The 16,839-nt window shown below is 42.3% G+C and overlaps 1 protein-coding gene across 1 annotated transcript in view; it reads right to left on the minus strand.

Moving 5' to 3' along the window:
- The window catches only part of LOC141919671 (neural-cadherin-like), a 59,700-nt gene that overhangs the window by 36,247 nt on the left and 6,614 nt on the right, over positions 1 to 16,839 (minus strand). Inside the window, exons 2-6 of the mRNA XM_074815701.1 lie at positions 7,535 to 7,729; positions 6,847 to 7,072; positions 5,320 to 5,524; positions 4,820 to 4,931; positions 849 to 1,098 (exon numbers count right to left, since the gene is read on the minus strand). Coding sequence (XP_074671802.1) covers positions 849 to 1,098; positions 4,820 to 4,931; positions 5,320 to 5,524; positions 6,847 to 7,072; positions 7,535 to 7,664 — 923 coding nt within the window. The 5' untranslated portion in view covers positions 7,665 to 7,729. The remainder of the gene's footprint in view (positions 1 to 848; positions 1,099 to 4,819; positions 4,932 to 5,319; positions 5,525 to 6,846; positions 7,073 to 7,534; positions 7,730 to 16,839) is intronic.

Genomic DNA, 16,839 nt, shown 5'->3' on the forward strand with positions numbered 1-16,839 from the left:
CACCATGTTAACCATCAGCCAAAGGTTAGAAATTCACTATGAATGTAATTTTTTTTAAGCTTTGGGCATGCAATCATGCAGTCTTTAATCAGCTTAAGACAAGACTTCAAGCATCTTTGTCTGGCATACAATTTGTATTTTAGGATTGCAATCCTGCATTTTTCGTATATGTGATTTCCAAGGATCTTTTGGAAGATATCAATATGCCCCGTACTACATTACATTGCAGACCAGGATCACTTATCTCCTAAAGATGAGAAACAGGACTAATATCTGTCATGCAGTGTTTCCTATGTCCCTATCTACTAATGGAAAGCATCAGATACTACAGAGATGATGTAAACCAGTATAATTTTGTAAGTTAATGTACTTATGGTTTGTATTTAAAACATATCCATACTTTAAACTTATGCCGAAAAGTAGAAATTGTATTCATTCAGGAAACAGGGCCTCATGAAGTTAGCTTATAACACAATCTGATGATGATAAAATTATGTTTTAATGTTTGCTAACTACCATCTTTATCTGTCAAATATTTATACATGGACAATCATTTTGAGACCCAGAAGTCAACACAGTCAAAATGATTCCCTATAGAGTTAGGTCTTTTATTCATTCTGTTCTCTATATATAAATATAAAGTCAATATGCTGGTATCACAACTGGTGTATTTTTTTTATACAATCTAGAAATGAAGGGCCAACTTCTAAAGCCTTTCTTCATACAAATTACCCCTTGATTTCACTGGTAGTTACAATTGCACTAAACACTGTTTAGCCATGTGTTATTAAGATTACACGTATGAACAGCATCTATAAAAACCAAAGCAGGTGTTAAAGCTGGCTTACATGGACTGGGAGAAGACAGGAGCCTCGTCATTCACATTGGCCATTCGAATGCGCACAGTCGCTGTCCCTGTCCGAGGGGGATGTCCTTTATCAACAGCTATCACCACAAACTCATACATATGGTTTGCTCGCTCAAAGTTCAGCCTCTGGTTAGAATTGACGACCCCGTGACGTGTGATGGAAAAATCAGTGCTCTGGATGAAGTAAGTGATCTCAGAGTTGGAGCCAGAGTCGCAGTCTGTTGCAAGAACTATTGGAGAACACATTTAACAGGACAGTCATGCTGCAGAAGAGGTTTGGTTATGCTATTTCCTATCAAGTCAGCTTCAGATACCTTTGGTTTTTTGAGAACAGACATCACCCAAATCTGTTTTATTTGTAAAAGCCTTACTTTTGTGGCAAGAGTCTGGGAACTCCGCAGGAGGCTGGGAGTGAAAAAGCAAAACAACTCCTCCCCTCCTCCAACCCAGGCTGAGCGATCGCAGCAAGGCGGGCTTGCAAGAGAGCTGTGATCCCAATACTACACAACAAGCTTTGTACAAATAGCAGTCAACACTGGTAATTACCACACAATCAATATGCATGTTGGTAGAACATTATCAGTCATAAACTGTGTCCTCACTCTCTCTGGGGATGCCGTTCAAATTTAATTAGCTCCCAGCTATGTTATAGCTAAAGTACTTTTTAATTACCTGGCGCTTCAAGGTACAAAGAGTGATTAAACATTCCTCCCCAGCAAGTGTTTATTCAGTATGTTGGGTGTCCCATCTGCTCAGAAGCAGCAAATTAGCAGAACAAAGAGCTAGAGCTCACAATGTATTATCAAAAGTGATTTTTAAGAGCAGGAGATCACCTCTTTAATTACCCTGCCATTTTTCTAGCCAAACAATGAGGCTTCAACTCATACCCACACTGGTATTAAACAAACTCCTTATTCTAGCAGGAGGACACAGATGCAGCCATTGCAGTAGCACACAGCCTTTCGGAAGTGGATCAGTGATTGCAGTACACGGACACCCTTGCAGACAGCTACAGCATCATCCAAAACTGAGATGAAGAAACGACGACCCATCACCATCAGAACATTAACTCAAAAAGGGTAGGGGAAGAGAAAGTTTTGAAAAAGCACACTGAAATGCTGTGCTACTTAGTTGCAAAAAAACCTCAACTACCTCTACCTGTGGAAAATTACTCATCTCAGTTTAAAAGGACATTTAGGGTGGTTGTAACATTTTGTTTAACATCTCTCAAAATCCTGCTGTGAATAAATGTTTGGGTGTGTTACATACTACAAAAGCAAGGATTTTAGAGTTAATCACTCCTCTCTTGCTGTACTGAAAGACAAAATATATCAGAACTCAAGAAAGACTGAAAGTGACTTAAAATTGTTAAATTTAGTGGTTCAGTATTGTTTTTAGAATGACATGCAGAAAGTGAAAAACATATTTGATTTGAAAAGTTCTGATTTAATCTGGGGTCACTACTGAGACATTGTGACCATTCACAAAAATACATTTTATGTGCTAAGGATCATACTTTTTTCCCCCCAGATGTTTTCTGGCAAATAGGGAATGTGACATTTGTACATGATAAAAACATGGCCTTACTTTCCAATAGCAACTGGGAATTCCATTCCCCTTCCATTTCATTCCATCCTGCAAAATGATCTGCATTGCAAAGGTATTTCGAGGATCATACAGCAACCACAAGCATGTCTGTGCTGGTTCTGCCCATGCTCTGAGCTAGCTTAGTGCAAGCTAACTCCAGCTCAAAGCCTAGTATGTCAGCACAAAGTTGCCAGCTTCAACTCTAAGCCTTGCTCTGCCAGCACAGTGGTGCAGCTGAAGCAGTACGTTAATCCCTGCTGAGAGCATACCTTCTTGTTTTTTAGATCATAGCTTGTTTTCATCCAGACGTCTTACATGTAGTGAGCATATATCTGCCTGTAATGACTAAGTAGACAGACTGGCTCAGCTAGTGTAGCATCAGCACTACAAACATGATACAAGCCAGACTTCAAGTGTGTCGAAATAAAAATGGTTGACAACTAAAATCTACATTTACATCATCAACAGTTTTAACAAATGGCATATATCCTGGTATATTTTTCATTCACTGATAGCAACCAATCAGCCACAGAATGGCAAAGGCGGCCTTGAATTTGCATTTCTTTTTGTTTGTGGGACATCCTGATCTTGCAACATCCCACCCCTCAAGGAACTATAGTCAGGGTAAGAGCTGCTTTTTCTGAGATGGTACTTGCTTTGGCAGTCAGAGTTAGTGGCACAGTACTCATTCAGCACAGGTTACAGGTGACTGCATGTACCACTTCCTTGCAGCCGCTACCAACACTGATCTGCCTTTCAACATCAAGTGAGCATTCACCCACCCATTTTTACTGAGCGGGATGTGACACTGTCACTATACTTCCACCCCACATCTTCTTTTTTAAGAAGCCTCTTTCTCTTGAAATGTACCCTGTGTGGCAAGACAACCAAACGGAATGCAATTGCAAACCATACTGCACAGTTTGCCATTCTGTTTGCTTTGGACATGGGGCATACTTTTCTTCCCCACGACTGGGTGAATTTTGATCAGCTTTACAAGTCTCCTGGAGAGAAGAGCATTCATCTTTTTAACAAAAATCACATGCTTAGGGATTTTTAGGAGTTGATTGTTCCAATCAACTTATTTCTTCCCAAGAGCCATTAAACCGAAAAATGAGCCACAGTAAGCTCTGAACTCTCCTGGTAAGTGTTCAGAGAAAGCAGTCCCTGCAGCCGTGTTATCAGCATGTCACTATGCAAGGGAAGCTAAGCTTCTTATCACCACTGTGACCTGCATGTGTTCAGCTTCAAATTCAGGAAATTTACATTGTCGTCTTCAAAAGACATGTCTTAGACATGTAAATTTTTGCTAAGTCTTGCCTTGGCACTAACCCATTTCTCACATGGTTCATAAACCCCCTGAGGTCTCAGCCCATGTTCTTGTTACCTACCCCAGTATCTGTCCCTACTTCCAGTTTGAATACTGACAGCGAGCCTGTAAGCATTCTCCCAGTTTTAGGCAGAACACATCTGTGGCATGTACCACATCATAACAGACTACTTCAGATCTCAAGACATCTTTGAAGGCATTTAATTGACACCAGTAAAACAGGTTGGAGAATGGACTTTTGTTCCTTGTCTGTTGGACTCTGAAGACTGAGACAAAAGGTGCAGTATCATCCAAGTTCAGTCTTTATTTATGCAGCCACAGTATTTTGAGAGTGACCTTGAAGTTTTGGTTGGAACTTGAGGCTTAAAATGATTTCCAACAGCTCTAATCTTTCAGTAGGATTCTAGCATCTAAATATGTTGTCTGTGACCTCAGAGTTTATGCGCAAGTGATATGTGGCCATCTTAAACCCAACAAACTTGGAATGATGACTGGTAAGCCACAACCATAAATATAAAACTTCACAGGCTTTCCAAAGGTTTCTCCTTTAACACTTTGTAAGTCAATTATACAGCATTAATACCTATTTGATAAAACTAGCTGCCCATTTAGAAACTTCTTTTTTTTTCCTTAACATATTAAGAAAACAAAAACTACTTGCAGCTGCTTCCAGGACACAAAAAGATGAGCAAGTTGACTTAATGGACAGCCACCAGATTTAAAGGAAACAAGCTATGGCAATCCAGTGACTTACTGGATTGGCACCTGTCAGCTGCCTCAACTGCTCTTGAAATACCACAAAATTCCTCCTTGGGCACAGCACAGTGGTCCTCACCTGAAGACACTCACGACTCTACTTCCAGGGTACCTAAAAGCCATCTACAGACCTCCAGGAAAGCTACTATCCACATCTTACAAAGGCAGTGCCTGCTGTGGAAGAGACAGCACCTCCTCACGGTGAGAACATGAACATGTAACACAAACTAGAAGGTCTGTGGCAAGACTGAAACAAAAGGTACGGGGGTGGTCCTCACCTTGCAGTAGAGATGTGCCGACAGGAATGGTTTCGGGAATGTTGTCTCTGCTGTAAATGGAGTGCTGGAATTCTGGAGAACAGTCATTTTCATCGGTGATATGGACCATGACCTGAGATAAAAGGACGTGCTGAGAGGGGATTTTATTTTCTACAGTTAGGAAAATGGGCGCCTCATCCTGGACACTGCCTGGGCAATCATTGTTTTTGCTGCTGTCCTGTCCTTACACCTTTGATGCTAAACTTTTTCTTGCACTACTCCTGTAACACAGAGGAGTATTATCTCCTCCACTTTTAAGTAGATGGGAGGCAAAGCCAAAGGGGAAGAGCAAGAGGTATTTTGCAGAGCCTAGATCTGAACCCAGCTCAGAGCCCAGCCTTCTGCCAGGACCATAAGGCCTCCTCCCTCCTGAGCATCTTCACTGTGTGTGTAACTGGTCCTGCTAACAAGGTAACAAAGATTGCAGAGACAGTGGGTAGGAAGTGAAGTGATCCATGTACCTCAGCCACGCTGCTAAGAGTGCTCTCAACTTCCATGGCTTTCAGTAAGAGGTGATAGAGGTGGTGCTCACTCTCGTAGTCCACAGGGTGGGTCAGGCTGACCTCTCCACTCTCCTGCCTCACCCTGAAGAGTCCGCTGGGGTTCGTCAGCAGAGTGTACGAAAGAGGCTGGCTCTGGAAAGAAACAGCCTCAACAACTGCTATTCTGTAAAGAATGAGAGAATAACCTTTGCTTCAAAACAACAACAACAAAACGTGTCTCCTGAGCACCTAGAAGAGGAAGATGAGGATGAGGAAAGGTGAATTGCTCATTCTCTGTCAATGGTGGGCTCAGCTTTGTATTCAGACTGGAAATCCCCATACTACAGGGAGCCCACCCACCCTCTTCTCTCACCAAACTGATCCCCTGACATAGCAGGGCTGGGGTAACAACCCATTCCAACCCCCATTAACATGAAAACACTTTTTTCTTCCTGACTGTACCCTTCCAAATACTTGACAGCAGTTACTGGTTTAGCTTCAGTTAGAGATAAATGAGCTACTACAGTTTTGACTTTCTTTGAAGTTGTATATTCAGAAAAGGAGCAGGTTCAGAGATGGATGGGAAACCAACAAAGCACAGGGCCTTTCCAGATCCTGCTGTCCACCTTGCCAGGACATGAAATGAACATTTTACCTCCCTACCATGACTTATGTTTTGAAGCTCTATCTCACACCAGTCTCTGGCCGGTGTGACAATACACTTTAAGCTTGTCTCAGTGAAAGCTCCAGGGAAGGAGAAAAATTTCCTCCTCCTCCTCATTCAGTCTCTTTTAAGGAGTAAGTGGCACATCTCCAGCAATTTTTCCTACTTCATCAGCTTATTTTGAGGTTTCCTGCTCCTTAAAGGCCCTATGGCACTGCTCCACCTGCTACTTGGAGCCTTAAAAGCCCATGCTGCTCTCAAACAGCTGAACAGTGACAATAAAACCAGAGCCAGCTCGGCAGCATCTCCCCGCTGTGGCTTGGCTTAGCTACCCTTCACGCAACAGCAGAGCTCCTTGGAGACTTAGCTGTATCTATTTGCACTTCACACGGGTGTTGTTATCTCAAGAGTCTGGCAATGACTTGCCGTTCTAAAAATTTAAATACAAGTCAAACAGGATACAAACAACTCCAAATCTGGTTAATTAAAACACAGTATTTTTCCAGCACTCATTTATATCTGAAGTGCTCCAGGAGATGCGTAGCCAGGAGTTTGGTTGTTTTAATTCATGATGCAATGCAGTAAGACCCCAAGAGCATTAAAATAATAATTTCAGCAGAATTCCAGTATCCCAGACTACGCCATGTGCCACACTGGAGACTCTCAAACACCAGAAAAGGCATCATTTCTTTTAGAAAACACAACACTATTTTGAAAGTGTAAGAGGCAAACAGTTATGCATAGGCCTGAGAAGCAACAACACAAAAATGTCACTTTATTGTGCTCTGCGAAGTTCCTCTCAGACTGCAGGCAGGGAGCTCACCTAACAAAGTACAACTTACTTTTCTCCTGCTGGAGTATTTTCAGGGACAGACACACTGTAGGACATGTTAGTGAACTGTGGAGGTCGGGAGCCTGCCAGGATGGAAACGGAGGCGTAGGGGGTTTTGTTGCCATATTCATCGGTGGCTTCCACAGTAACCACGTACTCCTTGTTCCACGTCAAAGGCAAGCCAGTCGTCATGATAACGCCAGTATCCTTATCTACTCGGAATCGTTCTTCACCACCTATCAATATGTGCACAAAGCTGGTCTGAAAAATTCCCCACAGCGAGAACATTTGCATCTTCACTATTTTAAGGTAAGTTATCCTCAAATCATCTACCTATGTCCTTGCATGCACTTCTTTTTTCCTCTCTAGTTGTGCACCTTATCTTTCACTCACACCATGCTCTGTTGACCGGTGCAGTGTAAAAGAGACAAGAATGGATGAGAAATGGAGCCTTAAGCTAACGGTAAGGCTGCAATCGATTTCAAAATAGAAGTAAAGCAAAGAAAGTGGCAGCGAGAAGGATTCCCACCCACATAACCGTTTTATTTAAAGCACCTCCAGTCTCTTCTTGCTGTACCCACTGTATCTTTAAGGATTTCCCAAGGGAAAAATCTATCAATGAAATGATAAAATGGGAGATTGTTAAGAAAAATCTGCAACTTAACAGAATTTTATCATGTTTTTCCGAATAGACCTACCTGCAATGAGTGTGTAAGTTATCCCAGCACTGGTGTTCTCATTGTTACCGTAATATGCGACAAGCTGGTAGATGAGAGTGCCTTTTCGGGCATCTGGATCGACACGTGCCAGGTAGGGGTATGGGTACATGCCCCAGGACAGAAGTTCCTCTTCTGGGGCAAGGAGTGTCACGTGGCAGAGGTACCAGTCATTATCTGCAAAAGATGCACAGATTTCTAGACAGCTTGTTCATAAACTTTAATCAGGAATGTTTAAGATCTTATCCATTATTATTTGTAAACAAACTGAATTGCCCATCACATTCATCCTCTCACATGCACAAAAAATTCAGTATAGATACAGACTTTGGCAGCTCGATGTGGATTAAATGCAGTTAACAACTAATTAAAAATACTTTCAATAATAGCTTTTAATTAGTTAGATATGCATATTAAATACTATGTCAGTTATACCACTTGCTGTGACACTGTTTTAAGTGCATACTTATCCAGACTCGGGTGAAATTCGGTCTTTTTGTTTTCAACAAATTCGGTGTAAATGGTGCCAGTTTTACCAAATCAGGTTTAGGGCTTTGTACTGGGTCTGGCCACCACAGGCTTATTAAAATATTTCTCTTAAAAATCAGTGGAAGTGGTAAGCAATCAAAACTCCCTAAAATTCTTCCAGCTCAAACACGAATTTGGTTAATTTTCTCAAACCACTGGATATTCAAGGAAAGTGGGGGAGTAGAAAAGTACATATGAGAAACACATGTTGTCTGCCTCATAAAATGATTGCATACTTGAACAAACAGCGCTGAGGTTTCAGGTCTGTTAAGGGCTACACCACTATCAAAAGAAACACCCACCGGGTGTACGTATGTCTCATACAGGAAACCCCTGATCTCTGCCTTCAGGAAGGCCACATTTCACATAGGATGGAAGAGGACAGCATCACACGGAAAAAATCAGCACCAAAAGCAAGAAGTAAGCTAGAAATTCCAAACATTTTTTAACTGTGGTCCTCAGGGATCCGATACTAAAGAAAAGACTACCCACAGATAGAGACATCCACTGACACACAAGACCTGTATTTACGAGCAGCCTTACCCCACAGTAAAAGTATGTGCTGGACAAATTGCCAGAGGTAATCATTCCCAGGAGGGAAAAGACTTCATTTAAATTTTGTGGGTTTTTAAAAGTATTTAAAATAATATGACACATGGTTTCTTTAGCTAGCAGAAGTTCTTAGATTACATGGTCTCTGGATTTCTAATGTACTGGCATTGCACACATGGAAACATTTGTTAACCACGCTCCTCTAAGAATTTTTTTCTCTGTATTGCTTGCTGTAGCACAAGGCATAGCCCTCAGCACGAGCTAGTGGCCCACAAGAGCAGCTGTAGCAGTCGGTATTTTATCCATAGACAAGAGGGAGGGCTGAGAAACACACGTCTTAATTAGCCCAGCTATAGACAATGTCATTTTGCTAGGGTCAAGTACAGAATGAAAACTTGTAGGCACGCAGCTAATAAAACATATTTTTGTTCACACATTGTTCCAATTCAGGCAATTCTATTTTCTGCAGAGTCAAGCATTTTTCCCATTCTCATTCCCTTTCCCAAACTAGAGGATGATTTCAAAGAACTGTAATTTTACAGATTATTCCTTAATATTATCCCATGTAGGCGATGCAAGTGTTAAATCAATCAATAACAAAGTCCTAATCCTACTGTAAGAATTGTAAAAACCACCACCATCTCAAAATGTCAGCCCTAAACCAGAGCTTTATGCTTTAAAAAAGACAGACAAGGGAATAAATTTCACTGACTTCAGGACACCATATCAGGGGAAATATTTGTGTTGTTCAAATTAATGATAATTTTCTGAACTTCTACAAAAACTTCACCTCCTCCCTCTCTGAAATGTGTATTTAAATAGACTCACAGAATCATAGAATCACTTAGGTTGAAAAAGACCCTTAGGACCATTGAGTCCAACCATTAACCTAACACCTCCAAGTCCACCACTAAACCATGTCCCTAAGCACCACATCTACATGTCTTTTAAATACCTCCAGGGATGGGGACTCCACCACTTCCCTGGGCAGCCTGTTCCAGTGCTTGACAACACTTTCAGTGAAGATATTTTTCCTCATATCCAATCTAAACCTCCACTGGCACAACTCGAGGCTGTCCCCTGAGCCTCCTTTTCTCCAGGCTAAACAATCCCAGTTACCTCAGGTGCTCCTCATAAGATTTGTGCTCTAGACCCTTCACCAGCTTCGTTGCCCTTCTCTGGATACTCCAGCACCTCAACGTCCTGCTTGTAGTGAGGGGCCCAAAACTGAACACATTATTCGAGGTGTGGCCTCACCAGTGCTGAGCACAGCAGGATGATCACTTCCTTAGTCCTGCTGGCCACATTATTTCTGATACAAGCCAGGATACTATTGGTCTTCTTGGCCACCTGGGCACACTGCAGGTTCATACTCAACCCTCACTGAACCTTGGTAAAATTGTAACACTAGCAAAGCCTCAGATCATAGACCCATGGGATGGCTGAGCTTGGCAGGGACCTCTGGAGGTCATCTGGTCCAACCCCCCTGCTCAAGCAGGGCTATCTAGAGCCGGTTGCTCCGGACCATGCCCACATGGCTTTTGAATATCTCCAAGAAGGGAGACTCCATAACCTCCCTAGGTAACCTGTTCCAGTGAACTAAAGTTCTGGGGACTGGATTTCAAGAAAAATGTGGACCAGCTGTAAGCGTGCAGAGAGGAGCAAAGAACACAACCAGAAAACATGGTCTGTCAGAAAAGGTGCCAAGACCTGGAGATTTTCAGGAGACTGCGAGGGACATGGTAACAGTGCTTTAAGATGATGAAGGACTGATGTATGAAGCCAGTCAGATGTTCCCTAACCCATGAAACAAAAAGTAACAAACCCTCATTCCCAAGGAAAACCTTTGCGTTAGATGGAGGGCTGGGCAGAGGGAATCCCCCAGCAATTTTTGAAATATAAGGAGCACTTGATAGCAGCTGGAGAGGTGAGAGATCATCCATCAGTGAGATCTTTAAGACCTGACTAGACAAATATCTGCCAGCAAACACTTTGTTATACCAAAGCCTGCCTCTAGGCAGGGGCACAGTACCAGCAAGACTGTTAAATCCTTTCCATCACACTTTAATTCCCCTGCCCTTCAGCTTTTGCATTTCATTGATTTCTGAAGCTTACATGTTCACATGTCACTCATTCCCCAGCAGCCTGAGGGAATTTCTAGCACAGATATTCTTTGGACCTTGTGCTTTTCTTTACTGTTCACTTAAAGGTAAGAAGTGAGAGAAGGAGTGAACGCCACTCTAGAAACAGACAGTGCCACACATGAAAGGAAAAACAGAGGATGAGCCCAAACCTGTAGGGCTGTGGCACAGCAGCAGTTGGTAATAAACTTCAGCTATCAGGTGGAACATCTTTCTGCAGATGAGAAGTGGCTCACTTTTTCAGCCTCTCGGCATTTATGTCTGCTTTTAAGGCTTGAAGGAGCAGAGCTGTTCTCTCTGTGCAAGTAAACAAAACTTAAACTAAAGCAACCTGCAAGCATGCTGACAAAACAGTCCATGCATACAGATATCAGAGCTCTAATTCTGGCAGGGAGAGAATGGAAGTAGTGAGGTGGGTGTCAATCTCTTTTCCCAAGTAACAAGTGACAGGATGAGAAGAAACAGCCTCAAGTTGTGCCAGGAGAGGTTTAGATTGGATATTATGAAAAATTTCTTCACCAAAAGGGTTGTCAAGTGCTGGAACAGGCTGCCCAGGGAAGTGGTGGAGTCACCATCCTGGAGGTATTTAAAAGACACATAGATGTGGCGCTTAGAGACACAGTTTAGTGATGGACTTTGCGGTGCTACGTTAACAGTTGGACTCTATGATCTTAATGGTCTTTTCCAATCTAAACAATTCTATAATTCCGTGAAGAAGAGATTGTTATAAAGGTCAGGTCTAAGTTGGAGCGAGTCCCAAAGTCTAAAAAAATCAGTGTTGAACATGCAACAGAGACTAACCAGAGGCCAATCAAACAGCACTATTCTGCCCTATCATTCAGAAAAAGCTGTTCAGAAGCAGCACTTTAAGCCTTCACTACTCAGGAACACAAACATTTCTGTTCTGGTAGCTGTCTCCTCCTTGCACAGACACCAGACGTGAGAAACTCAAGGATTTTAAGGTGTTAAAGACACATGGCAATCAAATACTATGGAAAATTATTGCTTTGACTTGAAACAAGTCAGTGAAACAAAAACAGTCTTGATAAAGCAGGGTTTTTTCCAGCAATGCATTGTTTTTTCAACTGTTGTAACTGCAAAGGCATTAACAGATCAAGCCTCTGAAATCAATAGTGTTTTATTTTGTTCCACTGACACAACCGCAGCATCCTATTAAATCAAAATGCAACATCACACAGTGATGTTACAGCTCACCCATTTTGTCAATATGAATCAACCACTGAAAAGGAGGAAATAATCAGGAAATCAGGCTCTATATCCTGTAAAACAAGACTATCAACAGTATAAAACACCTGGCCTCTGCACCACAGATTTGAAAGAGTCTTGGTATGATCAATCTAGAAAAGAATATTAAGGGACTGGTTTTACTTGATACAAGTAAATTCCCAAGGCTTCAGCTCTACCACTTGTTTACATATAAGAAAGGTAGGTCAGGGATGGCATGAAAAGAATGTCAACCAACCACCAGCCAAGAGGAACCAAAGTAAAAGGGTTAGGACGTAGCAAGTGCAAGGGTGAGGGAACTCACCACATGACCATCCATACTAACTTTCTGTCTTTGAGGGCAAAAGACACTTCACCAGATCAGAGCAGATAGACCTGCACCATCCTGGGACAAGAGCATGAAAGCAAAGAAAGAACTGGAAAAGGATTTTAAACTGCAAGTGGCTATTCTTGCAAGCTTGTATCAATTTTGTGTTCCTTTAATCATTTCTTTTCCTCCCTTAACAGAAGGAAGAAATGTGATAGAGTAATTTTCTTTTCCCGAGATGAGGATTATAGCTGCACTGACTGATGTGGGTTTGACGAGACTAATGTTGGGAAGCTGAGAAGTAAAAAATGTACATAAAAAATGTTAGTTTATGTTTTGCTTATATTCCCTCCGGCAAAATGAATCATTTGAATGTAAAAGAGACAGCATGGTATGCAAAGATGTTTCTGAAGTACCCAGCTTGAAACAAGACATCAAGGCGGGATGCCTACACAGCCCCTCATTATGCTGTCAGTCCACACTGTTATCCCTCAGTGGCAGGGCAAGACAACAGGAGCTTTGCCTCGCTATTGAACCCTCACCTCTACTCCACTCTCGTGAGACCCCACCTGCAGTCCTGTGTCCAGCTCTGGGGACCTCAACATAAGAAGGACATGGACCTGCTCAAGCGAGTCCAGAGGAGGCCACAGGGATGATCAGGGGGCTGGAGCACCTCCCTTACGAGGACAGGCTGAGAGAGTCGGGGTTGTTCAGCCTGGAGAAGAGAAGGCTCTGGGGAGACCTTATAGCGGCCTTCCAGTACTTAAAGGGGACCTACAAGAGAGCTGGAGAGGGACTTTTTCCAAGGGCATGTAGTGATAGAACAAGGGATGATGGCTTTAAACTGAGAGAGTGTAGATTTAGATTAGACATAAGGAAGAAAATCTTTACTGTGAGGGCGGTGAGACACTGGAACAGGTTGCCCAAGGAAGCTGTGACTGCCCCCTCCCTGGCAGTGTTCAAGGCCAGGTTGGACGGGGCTTTGAGCAACCTGATCTAGTGGAAGGTGTCCCTGCCCATGGCAGGGGGGTGGAACTAGATGATATTTAAGGTTCTTTCCAACCCAAACCATTCTGTGAAATCCACACCTGAGAAATGACCATCACAGCTAAGAAACTCTTGTCATCTTCAGGACTGAAACACAAAATTAGTTTCAAATGACCTGTATTTCCTCAAATTAAAAATAATGTAATTGCCAGAAAACATCTGACATACTGAATAAGTTAATAAACTTCTATCTCAAATATCATTAAAAAATGATATTTGAGATAGAAAATATCTTGTGCATATATATATATATAAATGTAACTTGTCCTAGAAGTCCTATAAATGCTTGTTCTATAAATTTGCAATTTTCCTTAAAAATTACAATTTTCAAGAGTAATTTTTTAAAAATGTAATTGGATATATTGAACAATATGAAAAGATCAGTGTGTTTCGGTAGAATAAAAAAGGGAAAAAAAAGGACTCATTTATCTAGGCTTACATTGCCTTCAGGCTCCAGAGCCCACTGCAGACAGGGCAGGCAGGGAGGCAGCTGGGTAAAATGCTTCACAAGCAGCAGCTGGACAGCAGGCAGCGGCCAATGAACACCACCGACATGATGTGTTCCCATGTTAACACAGCACTTCAGCGTGAAGCTGGAGGAACCATCACCTATTTTTGAGATCTATAGCAGAGATCAGAGACTCTGCTTGCCACAAGAACAGTTTTTATTTTCTTTTTGGTTTTTAACATTACAGTCATCAGGGGTTACAATGTGCAGCTCATGCTCCAGTCTCCCAAATGTATGACAGATCTGAGGAGCCTCAGGAAAGATCAAGAGAAGGAAAACAAAGGGGATTTGTGCAGGAAGATGAGAGAAAACACAAGACTAATTGGAAACTGTAATCCTTAGAGTTTAAAGATACTACAAACCCCTCCCCAACACAGAGTGATTTAAAGATAAGCTGCTGACAATGATGAATACTTCCCTTCCCTTAGCTATCAGTCCCATCCCCTTGATGAGGCTCCAGTGGAGAGGACAGGGAGACAAGGCCTCCTACTCTTCTGGGGGAGCAGAAAAGAAGCCCCGGCTGTCATCGCTGACATCAGTGCAAGTCAACAGGGCTAGAACTGGGGTGAAAACCCCCATTGGAGTTACTTAAACCACAGGCATGATGGATGGCTGAAGCACAGAGAAACAGCATCTATGCCCCTCAAAAGCTGTAGACAAACAATTCCCCCTACTGTCATCTAATACTAGCATGATATTCAATGAGAATGTCTCTTCGTTACGGTTGATTTTTCTTGGGTTTTTGGTTTTGTTTTCTTTTTTTCTTTCAAGCACTGTTCACTCTCACTGAGATTTTGTGAGATAGCTTTGCATAAACCACCTCGCAAATTCTAAATGCCAGTTCATCAGCCTTTTTCATAGCTAGATGCTCTATGGTTGTGAGACATACTGGTGCCTCAGTTTCTAAGCATTATCCTTGACTAACAACAGATATTTCTAAAATTCAAGCTGGTTTTGAAGATTCCAGTCTTTATTTTGTAGTTCTGGTCAGTCACATACTCCAGTACTACCTGAAGATCAGACAAGATTGGGTCACTGTTAAGTGTCTTGTAAACTAACTCTAAAACATCCCTGTCCCCAAAGCACCTGAAATCAAGTCGTCATCCACTGTGCAGCATCCTACAAACACTGAAGTATTGAATCTGAAAAAAAATGAAAATACATATGGACATGCCTCATGAAAACTCGTCCATGTGTATTTTTGTGCCTTTCAGAAATTTCACCAAAACTAAAGCATATGTAGGAATAATCCACTTAAGAGTATTTAAACTTGCAACAAAATTTCTTATAGCAGTAATTAACCTTTAACCAGAGTTCATCATCACTTTTAGAAACATCTTTTAGCCTAAAGAAGTGCTATTTACACAGTCATGCCGTCCACTGTGCCCCTTCTCTTCTGCCCAAGGGGCTTTTGAATCTAGTGGCCAGTTTCCCCTACAAGCTTTATGAAAGTCAGCAGTTGGCCAGAAGATGGGGTTTCCCAAATAAGGGTGCCCACTGAGGGAAAGGAAAAGGGAAAGCAGCTCTTGCTTGGTCTCGATGAGCCGACTGGTCAGCAATGCCTACAATGCTCATGTGTTTGCACCAGCTACCCCATGTGCTGTCACCCCTCCTGGGAGTAGCGCTGGGGCGAGGAGGAACTCTCACAGTGGGGAGAGCCTTCATGGCACAGGTCTCCCCTCCAGAACTAAAGCCTGAATTTTGTGAATTTCTTTTCTCCAACTCCCTTAAGAAAAGTTGTACAGGGCAGTTTTAGTACAGCTAGTCTGCTGTCATGAAAATGATGGGTCAGCTCCACCCCAAACACCGATAAGATATTCCTGAGGGTGAAATTTCTGTTAATTAACAGATTCTGTTTCTCAAAAATACTCCTGAAGTTTGGATACAATGCTCAGGGGTATCACATCCCCTTGTAACACAGTAGTGTACCAATTGGACTCTAAGCAGAGAGCACCATGTCTTGAAGGCAGGGTAATATCCTCACTATCCCAGTTTCAGAAACAGGTCTCTCTACTCCCTTCAAAGCCCACAAACCACTACATTAGCTTGTGGATTAACAGCCCACAGCCACGGAACAGCTGGGCAATGCGACTAGACTGACTGCCTCATCTAAAACTATATCAAGTGGGTTTCAGTTTTCCCTCCTTGGTTAACCACAGCCAGCAAGCTTGACAGAGCAGCCTGCAGAGATCACTTTGCATTGTTTTCATGATACATTTCTTAATATAGACCAGCACTTTGATATGTTTTCTACTCATACACCACCTTTCCAATTTAGGAGGCAAGGTCTTTCTTACCTCAATACTACCTGTAGACTTAGTCAGTGGGTCCATCAGAGCTAAAAGGCAATTGCAAGTGCTACTGCACACATGCGCAGCAAAGACAAATCTTCAGCCAATTTTTCACTTTTTATGGGAATGCAAAATTACAGCAGGTACCTCCATCACACTGGGTATCTGAGACACCTACGGCATTTTTGGAGCAGCAAAGACATCTCCGCAGGCAGATGTCCATACATCACAGCTTCAGGCAGATGCAGGAACAGGACTGCAAAATCCATTGTATCTTTTCTGCTATCACATCATCTTGCCCTAGCCTTTAAAGCTTGACTGTGGTGTCATCCTCTAGTTTTTAAAATGTTTCAATCTTTTTGTTTCCAGAGGAAGGCTCTGAAGCACTGTCAGACTTGTGATTACAGAAGCAGCATCTTTGCCTCAACTCTTAAATCTACCATATCTCCCAGCAGCTGCCCATTACAACCCAACCACGAGGACTAGGAACCCTTCACAGCACTGCTGAGAAGGTGGGAAGTACAATCATTTACAGAATCTCAAAAGCTTCCAGATGACAGGATTCTTCATAAAAAAAGTTTTTTACTACAGCTTGCATGTTAACAGCCTACTAATCACCATTAGAAGATGCTATTAAATACTATACAATCCATAATTATTTGCAGGCA

Source organism: Strix aluco, chromosome 1, assembly GCF_031877795.1.
Source record: "Strix aluco isolate bStrAlu1 chromosome 1, bStrAlu1.hap1, whole genome shotgun sequence".
NCBI classification, from domain to species: domain Eukaryota; kingdom Metazoa; phylum Chordata; class Aves; order Strigiformes; family Strigidae; genus Strix; species Strix aluco.